Here is an 18,847-nt window from a genome sequence, read left to right as displayed (position 1 = left end):
AGGAAAACAGTTGACTTATTTACTCCCTCTCCATGCACTACCAGCCAGGCTTCACCGACTGTAGTAACTGCAAACCACTATTGTTACAGATGGGACAAAGTAAAGTCTGGGAAGTACTGTGCAATCAGTGCCTTAGAGATGCTGCAATAAATATTTTCCTCAACTCCAACTCCCATTCTTCTTAAGGAAAAAAAATACTTCTCTGCACCTCCATTTTCTCTTCTGTAAAAGGAGGGTGATATTTATCTTCTTTTGTAAAAGGCCTTGACGTCTATGGATAAAGTATGCTTAGAAAAGTTAAAATAGTAGTATTGTCTGGGAAACCGCAAACAATTCAGCTCAAATTCCTGAGCTGCTGCTTCCACAAGAAGCCCTTAACAATATCCCAGAATGGCCGCATTCATGTTAAAAGTGAGAGTGCTGGCAACACAATGATGGGATGGGGGGCAATTGAACCAAAGAGTTGAAGTTGTCCTTGAGCATCATTTTCTTCTGCCTTGGCATCAGCAGAGATGTCATACTTCTCAGATAGATAAATCCTCCCGGGCACACTTTAGACTCTGCCTTAAGTACACTGACATGTAGAAAGAGTTTTAATGAGCATAAAAAAGGCCAGATGGTATAATCATTAGACTCCTAAAATAAGAGAAACATTTTAATACCCTGGAGGAAAGGCTTTAGGGATAAACGTAACCATTTTGAAGTCCTGGCTCAGAAATGTGCATACTAAAAAGAAGTCAGATGGAAATTTCAAGGAGACAGGTCCAGGACTCGTTGCCACAAGATATTACTGAGACAAATAACGTAGTATAACAGCAGATGTTTTAATTAAAGGAATCTAATCCTGTTCTGAAATTTACTTACTGGGGTAAAATGACAAAGGCTGATAATCCTCATGCTTCAGGATCAGACACTGATCTCCAGGTGTCATACCTCTCTAATGAAGCTCATTTCAATGGACGTCACTTCTTTAAGTCCCAAAATTACCTACACACCATACAAATATGGTGTCACATCACTTTTATTGTTGAAATTGATTTACTTTGGAAATAAAGAATCTTTAGTCTGAGGCTACAGAAAGTTATTTACATTGAAGGAAAGTATCCTATAGCATCTCAAGTTCCCTACATGATATTGTGTTCTTCTTTTTGGATCTTTATAACCATTTAAGAGTTATGCCAGGGGCCTGAATCTACAACTCTTGCTCAAGTTAGGTAGCACTTACATAAGCAGTCCCGTTGATCTGCGATGAACATATGTCTGGAAGCATGAGCATTGTTAGCCCTTTTTATTTTACTCCAGATAGTAAATGTTGAAACAGGATTAGACTATTACACTTGTGTGGGCCAGTACTGTTTATCTTGGGGTCACCATGAAATTGCCCTGGTGTAGCCGAATTAGGCAGATTGTGGGGTGTTCAGACCTTCAGTTGACACATCTTGGATTGGACACAGCCAAAGAAAGGCTGCCAGACAAAAGTGAATCATTGGTCTGTTCTGCTATGGACATTATGATCCTGAAGAAATAACTGCTTTAGAAAGGGAGATTAGGCTGATGACAAAGAACAAAGTACAATAAATATATTGAAAATAGGTTGGGTGACTATCTTCTAAGAATATTAGTGTTTCAGTAGGCCAAGCAAAAGAAGAGAGTGGGAGTTTTCTATTTATATTTAAAGAGCTGTTAGGGTTACCTGACAGGCTTAAATTCAGCTCATGGAGTTCCTGGAACCCTCTCCGCTCATCTTAATAAATACATTTTTTAAAAATAATCCTCACAATGTCTTAGAGCTAATGTTGACAGGAGTTTTTTCCTGGATCCGTCAGTTAAGAAAATAATTTTGAAAGCAATAAGAAAAAAAAAAGATGGACTGTAATGAGGGCCCGATTCCGCCCTCAGTTATGTACCAGCAGCTACCATTCAACTCAGTGAGAAGAGCCAGAATTCAGCACTTATTCTCTTTCCTAGATTTCAGAACAAACCCTAAGGCAAGAGTATAAATGTATGGTGCTTTAAATATGCAATGAAACTGGGGCTGTTAAGTTCTGTACCTCAGCCTGCTAAATTACGTGTGACAAATAGATATATCTTTGTAATACCTGAGGAGGGAATATCAGAGAAGGCAGAGGGTAACGCTTTTGAAGGAAATGGAAAGAATACAAATGGAGAAGAGAACAGAAAAAGTAACATAGATATCAAATTTTAATTCTTCTTTCCATTAAGTAATATCTGGAGCCCAGTTACAGCTCAGAGGCACTTGCAATGAATGTAAGTTCTCTTCTGGTTTTCACCCTGTGTGATCCCAGTGAAATAATAGAATGCCTTGGAGCTGAAGGAGCAAGTCAGACTGAAACTATTTTTAAGATTTATTCTTTTGTCTGAAGAGAATTTTGTCTCTGGAAATCTTAAGTATTATTGATTTGGCCTCCTTAAACTACAAGATTAGAATAGGTGCAAGGGACTTTTGCTTGTGTACGGACTGTAGGATTGAGTTCTTAGACGCAAATCTTACCTATCTGTGCCAGCAGTGGAAATTCATTTTTCTATGTAGGGATGGGGATGGGTGGGCCAGGATTCCTTCCCTCAGAATATATTGGAGCCTAGCTCTGTGAGGGCTCTATGTCCCCGGCATAGAGTCCATGGATGGGGTTGGTGGATTCTTGCCTATACAAATCAAATCAAAATGCCATGATACCCCACAGAGGGGATGGGGCTGTGGAGGCATGAAAAGGTTATGATGTTTCTCTTCAGCCTTGTGAGGGAAAATTCTGCCCCACCCTACACCTCATTTCTGGAGGAGTCACCTGTACTGAATCCAGTTACACAGGCTTGAAATGAAGGATAGGATTTGCCCCTAAATGAAAAGTATAGGATTTGCAGTTTAATTCAATAGGAATTTTGGAAGCATAAAGGATTCTGGAGGATCAAGCCATTAATGTAATGACTTAGTGAGTAATGTTAACATCTGTCCTCTGTCTCACCTTAGTTTGATTTTTAACCCTTTTCTTTTCAGCATTTGTTGCTTGTAATATATTTGGCAAAATTCTGTTCAGTTACACTGGTGTGAATCCAGAACAGCGCTGCCAAAGTCAGTGAAATTACTTTGGATTTGCCCCAATGTAAATAAGACTAAATTTGTTCCCAATGTTGCATGTAAAGATATGCTCCTACTCTTTCATTTTCATTTTATTTTTTCTTATAGATATATTGGAGTGATACTTTGAGTCTTTATTTTTATTTGTATTGTTCCCTTTTTCTTTTTAATTGTGAGTTTCTCTTGTTGATGTAGATTAGTGTCTGTGCAATGGGAAAATAATAATGTATAAATAAACAATAAAGAAAACCCTTCTACTAGTGAAATAGGACAGCGCCTCCTGATAAACCTCTTGGTTCTTTTAGTCCATATGCAATACTTTAAAGATAAGGTGCCATTTAGCTTTTTAACAAATTATTTCCTGGAAAAACAAAAAAACAAAATCAAAACTTCACCTCCAACATTTTGTTTATTACTGCTATAATGTAAAGTGAGCTAAATAATTATGCCATTAATCGCTTTTGCAGAAGCTACACTTCAATAAAAATACCATTGTATGTATTGACCTCCTTGTTCTAAAAAATTGACTATAGAACAGGGGCGGATTAGGGTTTTGTGGGGCCCCTGGGCCAGAGCAAGTGCAGGGGCCCCTCCCCACTCCACCCCTTCTGCCTTCAGTCCCCCTGGTTTCCCCTCCCGGCACTCCTGTCAGGAAAATGGGATTGGAGTGCGGGGGCTTGCCCCGCCTGCCCGGCGCTTCAGCCCAGGAGTGGGGTTGGGATGTGGGGACTGCAGGAGCGCTGGGCAGGCAGGGGGAGCTGGGCAAGCCCCCGCATCCCAGCAGGAGCACCGGGCAGATGGAGCGGGTCAGGGTGCCGGGGGCACCCATTTTTCTGGGCCCCCCCAACTGGCCAGGGCCCTGGGCACGGACCTCGTTGATCCAGTGGCTAATCCAACAGTGCTATAGAGGGAGAAACACAGAGGTAAAAAACCTACCAGTTCACGTCAATGTGGAATGTGGATGACCTTGAGATCTTGATTTCTGGGGCATGGATGTTTATGAAATAGCAAGAAAGGATTGATTGATTGATTGATTTGATTTGATTTATTTTTCTGTGTGTTCTAGCGGTTTACCTCTGCAAGCGAACAATGCAAAACAAAGCACGGCTTGAGCTAGCAGACTATGAAGCAGTGAGTATGTGAGCCTTTCCTGGAACTGAGATGTCAAATAAATGAGATTTCCAAGCTCAGCAGAATGTAGGATAACATGAGAAACAAAGGCCACCGCTTTTTTATAGTGCAGCAGTTTATAAATTGAGCAGTTTAAACTTGTGTCGAGGCATGTGACAACCGGCACTCAAGTGCCAGTGTTTCAGAATCCATAAATGCTGTTGTACATGAGAGCCTGCTGTATTATATTAAGCAATGAAGATTGAGTTGGTGCATTATGAATAGAGATAGAAACAAATCCCAAATGTTCCCATGGTTTTGGGGTGTTGGGATCCAGGTTGTTGGTGCAACAAGCCTTAGAGGGGGGCCAGCTGCAAAGTTTGAATTCATACATCCCCAAAGTTCAGGGGTGTTTGGGAACTAAGACTTGGGCCCATCTCTAATCCAATTGTGCACAGATCCTTTTCCCAGCATCGGTGAACTGTTCACCAATCCCATGCAGTCGGAATCAAATATGTCCCAATGTCTGCCAGAACTGTACTACGGTGTGTAAGGCCTCCAATTATATATTTAAAGATCTAGCTTAAAATTTTCGAAAGGACTCAAGTCAAGAAGAGTCAAGTCCCATTTTCAAAACTGACCTAGACAGGGCCAGATTTTTAAAGGTAATCACTGAAATCAATGGGAGTTAGGCACATAAATACCTTTAGACATCTGACCTTAAGTGTCTATGACCCATATACTTTCAATGGGCTCTTAAGTCACTTCGGTGCTTTTGAAAATTGTACCCTTAGTTTTAATGATACTAGGCCAATTTTTGCCCTGCTGTAACTCTGCTAAAGCCAAAAGAGCTACAGCAGGATGAGTATGGCCCATGGTATCTTTATAAGAGTATGTGGGTTATTGATTGAATTATGAAGACATATCCCTTTACTTTTCTGCAGTAAATATGTAATACAGTTTCAGTCAGATTATTTGATACCAAGTTCCCAGGCATTTTTTCAGTTAACCTCACTATAATTAACACAAAACGGGGGGCACAGGGAGAAATTGAGTACCTGAAACTCCCTTGAAGTCAGTAGACCAAATTCTGCTTCCATTTACATTAATGAAAGTTCAGAATAATTCTCCTTCAACCAGTGGAGTTGCTCAAGATTTACCAGCATATCTGAGTGCTGAATTATGCCAAGTCTCATAAAAATATTATTAAATAAATGTTCTATAGAATAATAGACAGCTTTAGTCTGCAAACATTTTTTTATATGACCAATGGTCATATATGACTGTGACAGGGTCGGGCAGGATGGCTATAGGAGAGTAATAGAAGGCAGATATATAAGCCCCAGGCTATGTAGGCCCCTTTTCCCTGGGTAAGGTAACAGGGAAGGTTCCAGAATAATCAGGAACCTTCTGGAGACAATTAAGACAGGCTGATTAGAACACCTGCAGCCAATCAAGAAGCTGCTAGAATCAATTAAGGCAGGCTAATCAGGGAACCTGGGTTTTAAAAAGGAGCTCACTTCAGTTTGTGGTGTGCGTGTGAGGAGCTGGGAGCAAGAGGCACGAGGAGCTGAGAGTGAGAACACGGACTGTTGGAGGACTGAGGTGTACAAGCATTATCAGACACCAGGAGGAAGGTCCCATGGTGAGGATAAAGAAGGTGTTGGGAGGAGGCCATGGGGAAGTAGCCCAGGGAGTTGTAGCTGTCGCACAGCTGTTCCAGGAGGCACTCTAGACAGCTGCATTCCACAGGGCCCTGGGCTGGAACCCGGAGTAGAGGGCGGGCCCGGGTTCCCCCCAAATCCTCCCAACTCCTGGTCAGACACAGGAGGAGTCGACCTGGACTGTGGGTTCAGAAAAACGACCAAGCTGAGGGCTGCCGTGAAGCTTCAAGAGAGCAAATCCGCCAATAAGCGCAAGACCCACCAAGGTAGAGCAGGAACTTTGTCACAATGACCAATGGTCAATTTTCTTTAGAAGAAGTTTGTATTCCCAAAATATCTTTCTAATGTTCCAGCTAAAGTCATCTCTATAGTATACAACACAAACAGCTCATGTAGAAGACAAATGGAGGTTTTAGTGTGAATCAATGGCAGTATCAAGTTAATGTCATTGCTAAATTTCCAGACCTCGCTATGGTTTAAAGTTGGAGCATTTCATTGAAATATTTGGAATAATCAACCAACCAACACACCCACAAAAGTTGGTGCTATTGTGTTTTTCTGGAAGTGCCAAACTCTGCAGCAACCGACCCAACTCACTAGAACTGTGTCCATACCTTTCAGCAGAGTTCCAAACCTTAAAGAGATGGGGGCACAGATAATGTACACTTTGTGTTCTATCCTGTACTGTGTCAGACACTTTCCACCAAATAAATAGACTACATTTACACTAGCCTGTGCATTATGGCTTTTGAGTGCAACATCATCTTTGGAGGTTTTGAAGACAATCTAAAAACTGTTAGACAATGAATAACTTAAAGCACAGTTAAAGTCATTTACACTGTATTTTCAGGAGAGTTTGGCCAGGCTACAGCGATCATTTGCCCGGAAGTGGGAGTTTATTTTTATGCAAGCTGAAGCACAAGCAAAGTAAGTTCCTTTGAAGTTTTATTGCTGGATTTGTCTGTGACTGTTTTTAGAAGCACTACAATTAACATTGTTTGTCTTAAATATATGGCAACATTGACAGAGTGGACAAGAAAAGAGACAAGATAGAAAGGAAAATCCTTGATAGCCAGGAGCGAGCATTTTGGGATGTACACAGACCGGTGGTAAGTAAACATATGGAACTTCTGTTGATTGTAAGAATTTCAAAGGATAAACATGGAAATCCATGCAAAGCTGTGATTTGGGAGCAGGAGAGAGGGGCATCTGTTTTGTTTTGGGAGGACAGATCTGGTGGTGGCATGTGGTCTATTCACATTTTTTCCACTCGAGCATCAGATATGCCCAGGTTCAGTGCTGTTTTCTGGATATGGAGATATGGTGTGGTTGGATTTTTTAAATCAGAAAAATGTATTTGATTCAGCTATTGCCAACTCAAAGCATTCAAAACTGATGAGACAGGACTCCAAAAATCACAAGACTGGCTTAAAAATAATGTGATTTTTTAAATTTACATTTCTGGTTCTTTCTGTTTGATTTCTGAGCCTTTAGGGTGCACTTGGGTCACATTTCCAAGCTTTTCTCCACAACCATGAAGGATTTTTTGAAAAATGGAACTTGAAATTGTCGTGTAATCAGTTGATTTTTGGGTGCTGGGGCTTGAAGAAAAATCACCAAATATCACAGAACTTGCAATAAAATCGTGAGTGCTGGCAACATTGTATTTGGACCATTGCAGCATATGTAGAGAACAAAAAGTTCTCTCCTTCCTTTGCACATGAGGAGAAGCCTAACATCAATGCCAGTTAAATAGCATACAGAGTGCATCTTGCACTGCTATCTATAAAAGGACATTGACAGGATAAAAATCCTACTTACAAAAATAGAAAGTTCTTAATTGTTAATAGAATTTTCGATTACTACAACTGTAGGCATTTTAAAAATACAACTAGCATTCCACTGATTACTCTTAGACAGTAAAATTAGGGTGGTAGCAGTGGTAGAGGAGTTGGAGAGGGTGTTATGAAGAATTTTCGAGGAGAATGAATGAGCTTGGAGAAGCACCAAACTCAAGTTTGATTTATTTGTTTGAGAGAGGGTGTGGTGAGATTAGGGGAAAGACAATTTAAAATAAATGTTAAGTGGAGAAAAACATGGAAACTGTTACAGTTGAGGAGCATAACATAGGATAGCATAGGAGCAGTATTGTCCACCAACTGTGGAGAAGTAAGAAGGAAGGATAGAAAGATACTTGGTATTTGCTGTCCATAGCAATGAGCTAAAGAACAGAAAAATGTATAGCGCTATTCAGAGAAAGGTGATTCTGTTTCATGGACCATTTTAATAAAATTAGTTTTGTTTACATTTGGAATGAAAACCAAACATTTCAAAATTCTCCAAAAAAGGAAATGGAGCCCTGGGTCTGGGGTGATCCCCCAGAAGCAGACCCTGAGAGCCCCTTCTGCTGAACACCTGCAAACCTGAGAGCTTGGGAACCAGTACGCCCAGGGCTCCCAGCTCCTCATCAGACTGCTTGCTGAGCTGTAAATGAGTCAGGAGCCTGGGAATGGAGGGACCCTAGCGAAGCAGGAAAGCTTCCAGGGTCTAAGCTCCCCATCAGCTGGGCTGCCAAAGAGTCAGGAGCTGGACAGATGAGCTAGTAGAAAGCCAGGCAGGAGGGATTTCATCACAAGTTCACTGAAATTGAATATTTTCCATGAAAATAACTATTATGATCTATCAGCCTTCCATCAGAGAATTTCTGAGAAGCTCTAAAAGATTAGGAGCAACTCTACAGGCTCAGGTAATCTTGCTATCTAAGAGAGACTTTTGCACTAGATTCTGAAATGGATGTAAAGATTTTGGAGACTGGCAAAGATGTGTCCTATTTCCAGATCTGGGTTGGGGGAAGAGTTTGAAAAGTAAAGATATAAAGAGACAATAAAGGAATAAATTACAGGAGCCAGGATGAGAGCAAACAAAGTGTGATAAAAGCTTGGCCTTAATCATCGTCAAATGTGCCTGTGTGAGATTATGTTTCTAATTTGACTAGACAGACCTAGGTGTATGGGCTGCAAAAGGATTTTGGGTCTAAATCAGAAATCTAAGTTCCTGACTGTCAAGATAGCATGACATTTGAGGAGAAGATGGAGAGGGAAGCATTGAAGATTTGGTTAAAATGGCTTTTCTTTCCAATGAGTAGGATAGTAGTTTTGGATACTCTGAGTTGAATTCAGTCCTATCAGACTCAGAAGTAGGTAAGTTTGATAGAGAGAGAAAATGAAGACATGGTTGAAATCGTGAAGGTGATACAGATTTGTGTGTACAAGGGCTGGTAAAAAAATTCTTTGAAAAATGGCTTTTCGACTAAAAAGAAAATTCGCACAGGCAAGTCAATGAAAAGCTGTAAACCAAAACCTGAACATTTCTAGGTCTAGATTAGAACGTTTGGTTAATCATTAAAAAATACGTTTTTTTGGTTTAGTTTTTGAAAAATGAAAGAGTTTTACCCAAAATTACAAATTATTACTGAGAACAGTTTTTGAAAACCATAAAATATTTCAGTTTATGGTTTGAAAAAAGGAAAACATTTTGCAGGGTATTTTGAATAAAACAATTCCCGTCACTCTGTAATTTTTTTATGAAAAAACAATTGGCTTTTTTCAGCTAGCAACTAGAAATCATATCCACATATGATTTCAGAAAATAGATGGCCAGAGATGATGATGATTTAGAAAAGAGGAGGAAGTCAAGATGTGGATCCAGGGAGATATTGTAGTGGTGGAATGTAGAAGTGGGATTCACACATAAAGCATAGTTGAATAAGAGTGAAACCAGGAGAACAAAGTTCCAGAAATGGAACTGTGTCAGGTGATCAAAAATAATGTCATAGCTGATCATATCAATTACAGCACTAAGATGAAGAAAAGTGATCCAGAGTCTGCTGGGGAAAGATCATTTGATTTGCCACATAAAGGTCAAATAATGTCTCCTGCTCATGGTGGAACTCTGTGAGAGGTGTGCGCTCAGACCAAGGGGAGCACTCTGTAACCTACAGAAGGCTGTGCTATATTGTGTATAGAAGGTTGACTGGAAATGATTAAGGCAATTATTTTTGGTGTGGTGATTAGATACTGTAGATGTCTTTTTCCAAGGTTTTGCTTAGAAAATGATGAAACCTGATTGATGTTTCAAAGAAAGTGTCTTTAGTGGAGGATTTTTTTCAAACTGGGTTGTTTGTGCTTACATTTGTTATTTAGAGAGAAAGAGAATGTCTTTGATATTGCACTGCTTGGTTTCCATTTTAACATTCAGTGTAGTGCAGTGGTTTTCAACCTGTGCTCTGCAGACCCCAGGGCTCCGCATACTATGTCTAAAATTTCCAAAGTGGTCTGCACCTTCATTTGAAACACTTTAGGGGTTCATTTGAAATGAAAAAAAGGCTGAAAACCACTGATCTATTGTAATACTTTTATTATATAAAATTATTTTCAGGCATAATCTGTCTCATTTCCATATTTTCCAGTTATTGTGTTGCATTGCTAGCTGTTGTACCTAGTAACAGCCCCCTCTTTTTCCACGTGTTCCCCAGGAACAGTACCACCAACTTCTACAACTTCTACAAATATTGGACTAAAGAATCCACAAAGAATTGGTCAGAAAGATTAGCACATTAGTCAACTGGGTTTATAAATCAAGCTATACTCAGGGAGGTCAGTTCTTTTCAACGCAAAATAAATTAAGAGGTTACTCTTGTTTGAAAAGAAAATATCAAACTTCTGATTAATGTTTTTATAAAAGAATGCATAACCTTCCCGAATCATTATCTCAGTTAAAATCCATAATCTTACAGCTTGTTTAAATTGCACAAACAGGTATTAAAACAGTAAATCCCCTGATATGTTCTCCAACCCACTACAGAACAGTATTTCCTGTGCTTGCTGTGAGATTAACTCTTTTAGGTAATGATCAAGGACAATTGACACATAGCTAACTTGCTGCCATAAACCCTTCAATGAATGCACTTTACTTGCTAGGTTTTAAATGAATCTCATTCAAATGCAAAGTCTTGCTGGACAGTACTTAGTATTCAAATTCATTTATCAGTGTCCTGATATAGGGGGAAATAATCTCTTGCTGTTTAAAATAATCTATAAATCTTTAAATGAAAGCAAATTATTTTCAGAAAACCATGTTGATCCCGGCGTCTTCGAGAGACATTGTCCCTCTAACATTGCCTTTTTGTCATGAAGAAAGGCAATGTGCCCAGAGTATGTGTAATTGTTAACTGTAGCACCTTCGGTGGTGGCAGATGTGGAAGGGGTGTTGAAATTATCCATGGTGCAAAAATCAGCAACATTATCTTTTTTCCTCAGGATTTCCATCAAATCTGACCTTTCATAGGATTGGATTTTGGTAAGAGTCCAATACGATGGAAATTTCTCTTTTTAAAGTAGCTGCCACCTCCCCTCAATTTTCCTCCATATTTAAATTTGCTGCAAGCTTCCATTTTATGTTTAACCCTGTTTTAAGTTAAACTCTAAAAATAAAACCCTTATGAAGTGTGGCATTCCATTATCCCATCCTCAACAACTGACGTACTAAGTAGAGTTACCATCTCACTAGAGTTTAGCAGGAGAGTCTTAGGTATTTTTATGTATCAGTACCCTGTCCTTCAAGGTCATCTTATAGGACATTACAAAATGCTGAGTTTAATTTGGGGGGGGAGGGGGGAAGGGAATACCTCTTTGAACACTACAAATCCCATACGATTTTTTAGCCATAAAATATTTTTCTAACATGTTATTTATTTTAAAAGGTTTCAAACAATTTAAATGAAGCAAATATAAATCATGCCATCCAGCCCTCTGAGTGATTCCTCAGCCTACTAGTTCATGTCCTATATGCACATATATGTATATGACCACAGGTAACGCACCTGTCCATTAGGCAGCTAGCACTCCCAAAGCTGCAGTTGGTATAGTCTCCTAAATTGCATCATGGGTAATGAAACAAAGCCTTGTAAAAGATGTTATTCTGGGCACACAGTTAGTGTTTATGGCACGTGCATACATCTACAACATTCTTGTGACAATTCTGTTCAAGATAGAAACAGGTGCACATAGTGTGTCTTTTAAACTTTATAGTTAACCCGTTGTGTAATATCTTTACAAACAATGTGATAACTGTCCGCTGGTAGGTTTACAGTATTATAGCATGGCTATTAAATGGGATTTCTCCCTTACAAAAGAAGTGCAACCCCATGGACATTTAATGTTCAAGTGAAAATTTAGGATGATTCAAAAATGGGAAGCTATGGAATCTATAGGAACGGTGGATAATTACAGAAACTTACGGGATGTCAACTGTGTTGTAAGAGTCAGTTCAAACAGCAAGTAAGCCAAGTAGAGTAATAAATATGAAAATTCTGTGGAATATTGCCCTGTGTAAAATTCTAGTGCAGATGCGTCACGTTTTGTGGTCCTGTATCAGTTTAGTAGTTCCAGGGTTTTTGTGTGGGTTTTCTTTGTTTTTTCCCCCCTGCTTATCAGTAATATTGTCTCAAAGATTCTTGCATAATGCAGAAGGCAGATTTAATAATGCTGATCAGATTAAGGCAACAAGCCACTAAACTCCCTGTTATCCTGCTAGAATGGCAGTTGGGGCAGACTTCCTTGTTGTAGAAAGTTATCCTCCTTTTGAAGAGACAGGCCTGTGCATAAAATAGTTCACTTTGGATCCTAATCAGTAAAATTGGATATGTCTGGTTTCTGAGTCATGTGCCAGCATTGCCAATATCTTAATATTAACGATCACAAAGCTCAGATAAATATAGAATAACACAGTATGCATAAATTTATGTGTATTTGGTGTCCAAAATCAAATTTCTGCCAACCAATCAGATTACCAGTAGTTACTATAAATCTAAAGCAAACTACCTTCAACCAGTGCTAGCCTGAAAATAAATTAAATTAGCTTTCAAAAAAAGTATGTCCATCTCCTGCTTCCAGTGCAGTAGTGGATTCTCTAGTGCTTTTCCCAATCTAGTTTTAAATAATGAAAGACTTAAAGTTCAGTCGTGTTTTCAGGTAGCTGCTGTCTATTTGGCCGATGATTAGTATTACTAATCATAATTTTATAAAGCATAATTTTGACTGGCCACAAAAGCTCTCAAGAGACTGTTCACCTCCATAAAATCAAATTCAGTATTTTAAAATATCATTCTCTTCAAGTGCAAGCACATGTACACAATAGGGTTATCCTTTAAACCAGTCAGACTGCAGCAAGTTAATGGTACAATGAGCAAACATTTACATACACTATTTAAACATACAGCATTTGTTTGTCAAGAATCTCTTTTTAAGCTGCTTGAGTGCATTTAGAAATTGTTATGGATCAAATAAATGTGAAATCAATATAATCCGACACTGCCTCATGATCAGTGTTTGTAGTTTGGTGAATAAACATCTTTAACTCAACATTTATGTAGAAACAAGGGAGCAACCTTCCTTTGCAACTTTTTGTTGTCCTCACATTATCTCTCTTCCATTTGCTTTAAAAAGTTTTTCAACACAAAAATCCTGATTCCAAAGAAAGTAAAGGAAGTTTTGCCATTGATATCCATGGGAGCAGGGATGGAATCACAGATTGTAGCAAAATATATGTCTATTATTTTAAAAGCACCAGAAAATATGATTTGCAAATATACAATAACAAAATGTGCATCCCCTTCTGGTGTAAGCACCCAGTGAATTCTTTTGGCAGTATTTGATAAAATCTGTGTATTCCAACTATATTTTACTTCATATATAATAACTGTTGTATTCATTGTTTAGTGGATTTGGGTACCCGCTTTTCAACTCAGAATTGGGCACCCAAATCCCTTAGGTGCATTTGAAAATCTCAGCCTCTTATTCCTAAAAGGTTCTGAGCAGTGGCTCATGGAGTCAAAGCTATGGGTGTGTGTATGTGTGTATATATATGTTTAAGATAGGACCTGAAAGAAGCAGAATAACAAGCCTTATTGCAGTTATCCCATATAAGAAACGTCTCTCTACTGCAGCTAAAATTCTTCTTTGTGTAATGTCCATTTGGGTGCCCCCCTTCAGGTGCACATGCATCTTTGATCAGAGATTTTTGGTAGCCATGCTCATTTCTCCCACACATGAACTCTAGGCATCCTTATGCCCTGTACCAAGGACATACAGAGCCACACATGCAAACCACCCTCAGTTCTTTCTCATATGCCTCAGCTTGCATGGTTTCTTGCATGGCTTCTTCTAAGAATAACTTATTCCAGCCTTAGCCTTAGGTGTAGTTCTAGTTTAATTTCAGTTTAGTTGTTAGGTTTTTTTTTTTTAAATTATTCATTATTAAGGGGGTCTCTAACGTAATAAAAAGACACACTTCTCCCTTTTCCCCCTCCTTTTTTTGAGGGGTTCTCCCCTTGTGAGTTCTTCCCTAGGGTATGCCTGGATCCCGGGGGGTTCAAACATTGCATCACATGCCAGAAATCTATTCCCCACTACTATTACCTGTGTCTTTCTACTATCTGGGGTCCCTCCCCTGGAGGGGTAGCCGCAGTGCAAGAGGATGCCACAACGTCATCTGGAAGGAGGGTCCCGACTATGGGATCATTTCCCTTCACTCCATCTTGATGTTCTTCTTCCTTGAGACTTCCATCCTTCTTAACAGCGCAGGGGTTGTCAGACTGGGGGTTGGACCACTTTACTGTGTCCCTCAAAGTGTCATCTATGAACCTCTCTGTCTTCCTTAGCTCTTCCAGTTTTGCCACTCTGGTCTCAAGAGCCCACAACTGGTCTCTAAGGCCAGATCATACGAGCTGCATTCAGTGAAATAAGCTGGATACCCACCACTCTGCTACTGGACTTCTGCCTGCATTTTTTACTCTTGCAGGGGGGTTGTTCATTTGTTCTTTGTTTTTTTGGGGGGGGGTGGGGGACTTCCACGTGTGGGGGTGAGGGAGTTAGTGGCCTACGTTTAGAGTATGTCAGTTAGGTGTATCTGGCTCTCACACTCCCTATCATAACTCCCTCGCAAAACTCCCCTGTTTGCTGCTCCTATTCCTTAGCTCCTCTAGTTGCTCAGGAGCTGACTTCTTAAACTCCTGTTCTTCCTGAGTTAGCACTGTCCCCTTGTTAAGGAATCCAAAAGAGATTATGGATAAAAGGATATCCAGATAGAGTCTTGTCAATTTAGAGTCAATTTAGCCTAGCAAGCCACTTGGCTCATCACACAGCTCCCACAACAGACAATGCTATGAACTTCAATCAAACAGGCAGATAGCAAACAAGCACACAACAAACAAACAAACTAACAGACAACAAGCTCATCCCAAGGATCATGTAGTTGCACCTCCTTCACCTGGAGAACACCCATGTTTGCTGCTTCTGTTCACAATATATCGCTTTGAAGAAATAAGGGTGTAAAAATACAGAGATTTAATAAGTGGCCTATAAGTTGTCTTCGGAAGTATCTTTGCTTTGATCTGTTGTGGTCCTTGCAGATTAAGGATAACCCAAACTTCTTTGAGGTCTTTTTGAAATTTAAGATATAAATGGGAATGAAACTGGAAAATCCAGTTGGACTACTCTGCATGCTGTGACACTAAGCACCCCTGTATTCACACCCCACACACTGTTGTAATACTCTTTGTACAAAATATGTATGATATTTTAAAACTAATGACTCACTAGTTATTAATATTCTTGCATGGTGTAGGTACGTGATGGCTATTAATAGTTATGGATATATGCTAGAATTTTGACTGAAGTGTGTCAGGCAGGGGACTGGTAAACAGGTCTGCACTAGACAAAGGAATGTGTTTTCCCCAACTGGGAGTTACTTACAAAGTGCTCTAAAAGACAACAAGAATACACATTCATAGTGCATAAACAGACTCATCAGGCTAACCAGGGGTGGAGGCAAATCTCACTCTAACAAGTCAGGGAGAAGACAGCATGGCATCTACACCCAGCAGGAAAGAGAAGCTCAGTCTGGGTTTTACTTCTTAATGAATACATTGCAAAGGCTTACTGGTCTATAAAGACAGGATGGCTGACCCTCAAGTGATAAGCAATTGAATCAACTAATTGTATACAATAATACTGTATTATAAAAGTATATAGAGTAAAGTCTGTGACATGCTGGTGATTAATATCATTGTGAATTATATGTATTAACACTATGTAAGGAATAATGGATACTCATTGGCTGTATAGTCTGCCCAGTTAGGAGGGACTGTCACAGCTATCTACCTGTCTCCTATGTAAATTAAGTGTGGTGGAATCAGAAACAATGGAAGTCCCATTTACACAGATATCATACAGGGGGATGGGAAGCCCACAGAAAAGCCATTTTTGGTATCCATCACTAGACAGACACAAGGGAACAGAGCTCTTGAAAGCTGAGAAAGATGGGTCCTTCAAACAAGTGGGTGTTGAAGTCTCTGGGAGGTGAATATAGATGAGAAACCTGCTTAAGCAAAGCTTGTACCTTGCCAGCTTAAGTTGTATATGCATGTTTTCATTTTTATTTGCTTGTAACCCTTTCTAACTTTATTTTCTTTTACTTGGCATCATTCAAGCTATGTCCTATTGTTAATACATGTGTGTTATTTTTACTATAAATCAACTCAGTGCAGTGTTTAAATGGAAGGGTGTATTTACCCCAGTTAAGTTAATAAGCTGGTGGGTTTTGTGTATTTAGAGGAACAAATGGACCTTAAAATTTCTTTGAACAGTCCAGGAGAGGGCTGGACATTACAGAACACACAGTTTTGGGAAAATTCAGGACTGGGAGTCACCTTGCTGATTGTAACCAAGGCTGGTGGAAGCCAGAGCAGGGCTATGGGCAGGCTGCTGGGGTCAGAACTGCTGTATCAGGGCTGGCTAATACACAGACACTCAGGGTGTAGCTGCATGTTTGTAGAGTGGCTGTGAGTATCCCAGGCTGGGAAGTACAACAGCAAAGTATTGTGAGGCACCCAGGGTTGCAAGGGCACGTGGTGACACAACCCCTCACTGGTCTGGATTGCACCTTGATTCGAACCTCATCACGCATGCTGCCATAGAGACGCAGATTTGAGTGGAATCTCAGGATCTGCTGTTTGTTATTTAAATGGGTCTAAGGTGTATCATTCAGAGGCCACATTTATGCCCTACAGAGGAGATAACTGATGGCTCAGGAGATGGTCAGAGGGTAAAATTTAAAAGAACAACAATACATCTGATCAGAAGCTGGTCTTAAATAGCATATAAGCCTTGAGTTCTGGGCATGTGAAAGAGTCTAATGGTGTGGACACATAAACCTACCATAATATCTAGAAATTCCCACTTCATGCCCAAAATATTTCAGTAGCCATTTTAATTCTCACTTCATTCAACTAAAATGTTCTCTTTCTGTATTTGCTTCTCAATGGAATCATAGTCCAGGTGGGACCTAACAAAAACACCTTATCTGAATGTCCCTTAACTCGGAGGAAGTTTGAATCTGTTTCTAAACATTAAGGCTTAGATATCAGCCCATTTTTAGTTACAGAATAATGTGACATACCAAAATATCCACCCACACCACACTTCATAGAGAATCCCCATGCAGCATGCAGTGTTACCTAAGCATTTTCTCTGGAGAATCATGAAAGCTCAAATATCAATTTACTTCTGTTTCAAGATTTTAAAAAATGTGTCTTATATTACTCAGGCAAGAATTAACGTTATGCAGACCAAGATCTCCTGAGACCCATGAATCATTTGAATCGCTGAAGTGATGGCATTGTAAAACTAAAACAGAGTGGGTTGCAATTTTTCATACAAGCTGGTCCCATGCTTCCTGAGTCATCTATTAATTAATGATCTGAAGGTAAAAGCTTAAAAGGACACCATTCCTGATGCTTAGAAACCAGGTGTCAGTTCAAAGCCAGGTGGGGGATCAGCTGAGTCAAATATTTGTTTGTTCTAGGGAGGTATCTGTGCCAATAGTGTGTGCTCAAAAGCTGGGGGGATATAATAGAGAATTATCTATAAGATGTCCATATGCATTCTGAAAAGAGTAGTGGAGAGACAGAAAACTTAGTGATGATGTCTCCCACTTCCCTTATGTCATTCATTAATGTTGACTCTTGACACTTACTAAAAGATTAAGACTTTACTGTATATCGAATTCATCTGACATTTATCATCTGTCACAAGATAATAACAACTATAAATCATCTGAGAGCCCCGAGGTTGGTAAACTTATTAACTTACAGTAACACGCTTGTCTGTAGTGGAAGGGGAGAGGACTTTTTTTCCCTTTGCAACTTATCATCTGTGCTTTAAAAGGTTGTGCTGGGTTTACCTTATGACAATTTTTGTTCCATTTCTCACTCAAGCATTTCTGCTCATTTACTTGTGGTCTTGTGAGTATAGATGACATTAATGTTGTCAAGAGTAGTCTCTATATTACTCATAAGGATCCTGGCCTGAACATGAAATTATGATTGGCCTCTGCACTGGCCTGCCACTAGAGATTTCAGTATTTCCACTCAGCGACTGGATGCCTTCCCAGCCTGGGTTCAACCCTTCTCCCCTCAGTTCAGGTCTTACTTCCATTTTTTTTCAGTGTCTCTTTGGGTGGGGAGGCAGAGGAGAGCCATGATGATGTCACTCCCCTGCCTTCTATAGCTCTTGTGTATGGCGGGAACCCTTTGTCTCCCAGTGGGAGAACACTGGCATTCCAAGGGGTGAGTCCAGTACCAGGTGGCTCAGACCCATGTCTCTCTGCAGAACTGTGACAGCCATTACTCTTGGGCTGTCAGGAGAATCCACAGGAAGACTAAGCTCTTTCACAGTCCATTGTCTCTGCAAATGGCCCATTACTGATATGTTTTCGTGAAAATTCCAGGGATGGTGCTGTTAGGCAAGGCTAGGATGCCTTATCCCTCAGAGGTGTTTTTTATTGGAATGATATGATAATGCAGCTCCATACAGTCTACCAGCAAGCATCAGGAACTTAAACAGTAGTATCCAGTAGCAGG

The 18,847-nt window shown here is 39.8% G+C and overlaps 1 protein-coding gene across 10 annotated transcripts in view; it reads left to right on the top strand.

Moving 5' to 3' along the window:
• Positions 1-18,847, top strand: part of RGS7 (regulator of G protein signaling 7) — a 421,085-nt gene that overhangs the window by 353,088 nt on the left and 49,150 nt on the right. For all 10 annotated transcript variants that reach the window (XM_075126939.1, XM_075126940.1, XM_075126941.1 and 7 more), the window contains 3 exons: positions 4,161-4,225; positions 6,719-6,795; positions 6,896-6,977. In XM_075126939.1, the coding sequence (XP_074983040.1) occupies positions 4,161-4,225; positions 6,719-6,795; positions 6,896-6,977 (224 nt within the window). The remainder of the gene's footprint in view (positions 1-4,160; positions 4,226-6,718; positions 6,796-6,895; positions 6,978-18,847) is intronic.

Source organism: Caretta caretta, chromosome 3, assembly GCF_965140235.1.
Source record: "Caretta caretta isolate rCarCar2 chromosome 3, rCarCar1.hap1, whole genome shotgun sequence".
Taxonomy (NCBI): domain Eukaryota; kingdom Metazoa; phylum Chordata; order Testudines; family Cheloniidae; genus Caretta; species Caretta caretta.
Note: the sequence above shows the minus strand (reverse complement) of the source record. Positions and strands in the feature narration are given on the sequence as shown.